The sequence below is a fragment of the Ornithorhynchus anatinus genome, chromosome 10 (genome assembly GCF_004115215.2).
Source record: "Ornithorhynchus anatinus isolate Pmale09 chromosome 10, mOrnAna1.pri.v4, whole genome shotgun sequence".
Taxonomy (NCBI): Eukaryota; Metazoa; Chordata; class Mammalia; order Monotremata; family Ornithorhynchidae; genus Ornithorhynchus; species Ornithorhynchus anatinus.
The window spans coordinates 13,454,626-13,460,625 of NC_041737.1; the positions used below are offsets into that span (position 1 = coordinate 13,454,626).

General features: G+C 49.1%; 1 protein-coding gene across 1 annotated transcript in view; it reads left to right on the forward strand.

The window, feature by feature from the left end:
* Positions 1-3,441, forward strand: part of UBAC2 (UBA domain containing 2) — a 195,028-nt gene extending 191,587 nt beyond the window's left edge. Inside the window, exons 9-10 of the mRNA XM_029074151.1 lie at positions 1,967-2,075; positions 3,050-3,441. Of these exons, the coding sequence (XP_028929984.1) occupies positions 1,967-2,074 (108 nt within the window). The 3' untranslated portion in view covers position 2,075; positions 3,050-3,441. The remainder of the gene's footprint in view (positions 1-1,966; positions 2,076-3,049) is intronic.
* The last annotated feature ends 2,559 nt before the right edge of the window (positions 3,442-6,000 follow it).

A 6,000-nucleotide genomic window follows, 5' to 3' on the forward strand; every position in this document is an offset into this window, starting at 1 on the left:
ATATGTCCCATGTATTCCTGGAAACTGCTAACGGAAGGGAACAGGAAGGACGAGAGAAAGAGAGAGAATGTGGGTGTGTGTCATTTATTCCTTACTTGTGTGTTGTTTGGGGTTTGGAGTCTGCTGAAGAAAACAGATATGTGACATTTGTTGCTAATGCAGTTGCTTAGTGGGCAAGATGAGTAGGGATGCAGTCGGTGATGGGCTTTTCTTCAGATTTACTCGCAGGGGAGGCAATCCTTCCATGCTCGTATCTACCGCAGCAGTTAGAACAATGCTTGGCACACAGTAAGCACTTAATAAATACCAGAATTATTATTATTACACCTTGTGCTGGAACACCAGGGATTAGAGTTTTGCAGAACTCTCCATTTAAGCAAGCTCAATTGTAGTGTCCCCAACCATGTCCAAAGCCACGTGCGTACTCGAACGCCCACGGGGGCATGGGCACAACTCGTTCTTCCAACAGCACATCACGTCTTCTGCAGAGTCCCGTGAAATGTCGGGCAGGCCTCCCCGTTTCCCTATCCTTATTCTGGACAAAACGTGCCTTCTGGCAAAAAACAGTATCAATGCTCAACGGGGTGGCTTACCACGCCAGGGCGGTCGGAGTAGTAGAGTATTTATTAAGCTTTTACTGTGTTCAAAGCCCTGAACTAAACGCTGGGAAAGAAATACCTGAATGAGGTTGACGGACACAGTCCCTGGCTCCTGCGGGACTCCCAGCTGAAGAGCGAAGAGGGGGAGGGGAACTGGTAACAGCCCCATAAGTCTCGGCGAGCAAAAATACAGAAGATAAAGATGACGTGTGCGCAAGGAGCCTCAGGATTTGGGGCCCCTGGAGGCTCAGACCAATAGTCCCAGAGGTCACAGTCGTGAGGGAGTCTCATACTGCCAATCCTGTTTGAGTTTTCCTGCCTAGAGCTCAGGGCTTCCAGAGAGAGTCCCAAACGGGGCTTCTGTTTCGAGGCTCTGGGATCCCAGGAATCCCTTTGACCTGCCAGGCTGGAGATTGGTTTTCTGCCCTTGAAAGGGATCCAGGGAGCAAGCCCAGTCTCAGAGCGGCAAGCGGACCGTGAGTAGTGGGGGAAGGCGGGAGGGGAGAAAGGTTCGTCCATCCTCCTCCTTCAAATCCCCACTTCGTGTACTTTTATTTTTAAGGCACTCGTCCAGTGGTTTCATTGAATATTTTCACTTAGGTTCAGATTTGGTTTTTTTGTTTGTTTTATGGTATTTGTTAAGTGCTTTCATTCATTCATTCAGTTGTATTTATTGAGCGCTTACTGTGTGCACAGCACCGTACTAAGCGCTCGGGAGAGTACGGTATAACAGTAAAACAGACACATTTTGTTGTTATTATGGCATTTGTTAAGCACTTACTATGTGCCAAGCACTGTTCTAAGCACTGGGGTAGATATTAGGTAATCAGTTTGTCCCATGTGGGGCTCGCAGTCTTAATCCCCATTTTACAGATGAGGTAACTGAGGCACAGAGAAGTGGCTTGCCCAGGGTCACACAGCAGACAAGTGGCAGAGCCGGGATTAGAACCCGTTTCCTCTAACTCCCAAGCCTGTGCTCTTTTCACTAAGCCACGCTGGTAGAGGGAGCTTCTGTGTGCCAGGGACTGTACTAAGCACTGGGGTAGATACAAGACAGTCAGCTTGGACACAGTCAATGTCCCACATGGGCCTTGCAGTATTAATCCCCATTTTACAGATGAGGGAATTGAGGCCCAGTGAAGTGACTTGGCCAAGGTCACACAGCAGACGTGACAGAGCCAGGATTAGAATCTAGGTCTTTCTATCTCCCAGGCCTGTGCTCTCTCCACTAGGCCACGCTGCTTCTTTGCTTCTCCTTTGATAATTATCTCCACCGGGCCATAAAAATAATGTGATAAGGTGTTTCTTTTTTTTTTTCTTTAATCAGATACCAACCAAAGAATATTTCCGTGTGTTTTCCATTTCAGGTTGCCCGGCTTATGGAGATGGGATTTTCCCGGGTGGACGCGTTGGAGGCTCTGAGAGCTTCAAATAATGACCTGAACGTAGCCACCAACTTTCTACTCCAGCACTGAGGTACCGAGGAACCCAGCCGATGCCTCCTTTGGGCATTTTATAGCGGGGCAGTGCGACACGCTGGGGGATAAGCCAAGTGGTCACCTGCCCTGAACCCATCCCAGGGGTGAGGTGGCGTCCGCAGGACCCTTGTAACGATGTTGGGAAAAGGGCTGTGTGTGCTCCTTCCCTTCCCGAAGCTAAAATCATTTTGCCATTTTGAACTGGCGTACTGTCGTCTGGGTTCACTCTGAGGAATCGGACCTGTCTCTTTGTCTCGGGAGTCAACACTGGGCAATTTGCTTCCTAATCCGTACAGAAGTGCAGCGGTAGTACAAGCTTCCGCAGGCAGCAAAGTGCTGCGGCTGTCGCGATTTTCATTATAAAAATCTGATCCTGCGTTTTGCTCCGATCACAATAATCATTACGGAGAAAAGAGGTCCGGCTCTTTCACGAGAGTTATAGGTGATATCCGACTTCTCTTTTCCCAAGGGCTTTTAGTACTGTTATAGTTTATTTCAGAAATCCTTATTAAACTCAATGAGCAATTGATTGTGTTACACACGCCAAGTGTGTGGGCAGAGTGTCTAAGGTAGCCGGGGCCCAAGCAGCGAGAGCATGGGGAAGATTGAATCCTCTCCCTTTCTCCAACACCTCCCTCCCCGGGCATCCGTCTGGATGAAGGTCAGATGCTCCTCCTTCTTACACCCTCCAAAGTAGGAGACATCCTAGAAACCTTGAAAGGAGCAATCCACTGCAAGTGAGAGAAAAAGCCAAACCGAGAGACGAGGTGGGTGACTCTTCCCTCAAGACAGGAGGAAGCTGAGAATGTGCACTGACTCGACTGGTCCCAGTGGGGCCAGAGGGGCATTAATCGGGATTGCCCAGGTGGCTGCCATTGGAAGCCCTCAGGAGATTTAGAAATAGACCATCCATTTTTGAGGGGAAAAAAATGGGGCTAGAAATTCCAACCTGCCTGTTGTCTAATTTTCTAGACCACCTGCTCCTCGGCTGTCACGGTCCTGATCGACAACCCTTCCCGTCTCTTGGCCAGCCCGGGTCCCATCTCTTTTGAGCCCAGCCCTGAGCCGAGGGGCCTCCAGGAAGGCCAGGTTACCCTTGCAGAGGGGCCGAGCGTCAGCTTCCAGAGTCAGTCGTCGTAGACAGAGGGCCGGAAATCGGGGAGGAATGGTACTGACCAGGGAAACGGAATCAGGAATGGGAATGGTGTTTCCAGCACCTTAAACAAGTAGATAGAGGGAAAAACCGTGAAAGGTATAACTTGGCTGTAATCTGCACAGTGAGCAGAAATGTATCAAATTGATGCAAATCTAGGCGTAGGATGCTTATTATAATAAAAACATTCACTTGTCTTCTCTTTTAGTCATTTTGATTCAGCTGATTTCATTCAAAAATACCAAAACCTTCTCCCTGTCGGGGAACGGTCAAATAGAATCCGACAGGGTATTCTCCAGTCTTGGAAAAAAAAGTTCCAGCGTTTCGCTGCAAGAAAAAGAAACCCCTCATCCGTGTAATCAAGATTAGCATTGTAGTATCAGCCCCATTAGCGTCATCCCATTAGTAAGTTCCGTAGTCTGCAGGTATGAAACACAAGAAGCAGAGAGGCAGTGTGGCTTAGTGGATAGAGCATGGGCCCGGGAGTCAGAATGACTTGGTTCTAATCCTGGCTCCGCATCTTGTCTGCTGTGTGACCTTGGGCAAGTCACTTCACTTCTCCGGGCCTCAGTTACCTCATCTGTAAAGTGGGGATTGAGACTGTGAGCCCCATGTGGGACAAGGGACTGTGCCCAACCCGATTTGCTCATATCCATCTCAGCACTTAATATAGTGCCTACCACCTAGTAAGCGCTTAACATATACCACAATTATTGTTATTAGTCTCCTGACTGCCGCCTCGTTCCTTTCTCTTCATTACCCCTCACCGATTATCCTTTCTTGAAATTCCAGCCTGGGATCCTTTCCCTGCTGCACCATCTTCTGACCCTGAAGGTGCACCAGGGAAGCTTTACTAATAATAACAATAAGAATAATTGTGGTACTCATTAAGTAGTTACTATGCACCAAGCACTGTGTTAAGCCCTGGAGCTGAGACGAGAAATCAGGTCAAACACGATCTCTGTCCCACATGGAGCCCACAGTGTAGGAAGGAGGGAGAACACTCCACCTCTCCATCCTCCCCAAACGTGTCCAGGAAGAGATGAATAACAATAATAATAATGATGATGATGATGATGATGGTGTTTGTTAAATGCTTATTATGTGCCAAGCACTTGTCTAAGTGCTGGGGTAGATACAAGGCTATCAGGTTGTCCAAAGTGGGGCTCACAATCTTAAACCCCATTTTACAGATGGGGTAACTGAGAAGTTCAGTGACTTACCCATAGTCACACAGCTGACAAGGGATGGAGCAGAGATTCAAAGCCACGGCAAGCCCGTGCTCCATCCGCTATGCCGTGCAGTCTGCCCCCAGAGAAGCAACTGTGCTTATTTTGTGCCAAGCACTGTGTCGAGCCCCGGACTTAAGTAGGAGGGAGGAGGACTCCTCCACCTCAACCTCCCCATGCATGTTGGCTGGCCAGGTGGAGCCCAAGCGTGGCGTCTGCCTCAGAGAAGCACGGGTCCTTGGGGGCTCTGATCCTCTGAAGACACACGGGCACACCCCACACCTCCTCCAGAGCGGTCCCATCCATCCCTTGGAGGAAAACTAAAATTAGAGAAGCTGCGTGGCTCAGTGGAAAGATCCCGGGCTTGGGAGTCAGAGGTCATGGGTTCGAATATTGGCTCCGCCACACTTGTCAGCTGTGTGACTGTGGGCAAGTCACTTCACTTCTGTGGGCCTCAGTTACCTCATCTGGAAAATGGGGATGAAGACTGTGAGCCTCACAAGGGACAACCTGATGACCCTGTATCTCCCCCAGCGCTTAGAACAGTGCTCTGCTCATGGTAAGCGCTTAACAAATACCAACATTATTATTATTATTCCCCTTCACGGCCATGACCTCTGCCAGCAGGGGGCGGCAGAAAACTACTTTAGCTCGACCGTGCAATGTGGACACCCTGTGATGAGGCCAGTGATTTGGAGCTGGACTAGACCGGTCATCTTGCCCCGGGTGGCCAAGACGGGAGTCGGAAGACCATCTCAGTTGGCTCTGGGCCAGCAGTAGTCCTTCCTGGAAGAAATGAGAACCAGCTTTAGCACGACACTGATTGAATAGAAGTGTCAGATCCAGCACTGCCCGAGGACAAATTGAGCTCGAGACTGTTTAGGATGTGATACGTAAGGTCCAGGTGGGTGGAGCGAACCCAATTTTGTGTCTGCGTCGCGATCTAAACAATGGGCTGAACACCTGTGCGCAGAGAGCAAGTCTACCGTGCGGTCACCCGGTCCCTGTCTTCCGGGATTAGATTGTATGCTCCGAGAGGGCAAGGATCGGGTCGACCAATTCTTCTGTACTCTCCCAGGTACTTAGGACAGTGCTCTGCATACAGAAATCATTAAATAAATACCACTGGTTCATTCAGGTAGGTTTCAACAGGAAGAAGACGGAGTACACCACGTATAAATATTAGCTCGAGAGGATATGCCGTAACCAATAACAAATAAATAGCCGTGTTCATTAGAGTGCCGAGAGGGCAGCAAAACAGTGAAAGTGTTTGAGGGCTCAGGTAGAAGTGACTTTTTAAGAAGGCTATCGAAGAAAGGAGCATGGTTTGGCGGAGCTAGGTAAGAGGGCATTCCAGATATGGACAAAAGACATCTCTGAGCCCTTGGTTCTTTAGCAAGTGTGTTTGGGAGAAGCAAGAAGTGTGCAATGTGGTGGAAGAATTAGCTGGATCAGTTAGTCGATCTGATAGTCATTGAGCGCTTATTGCGTGCAGAGCACTGTTTTCAGCACTTAAGAGCTAATAGGGAGCCAGCTGATGG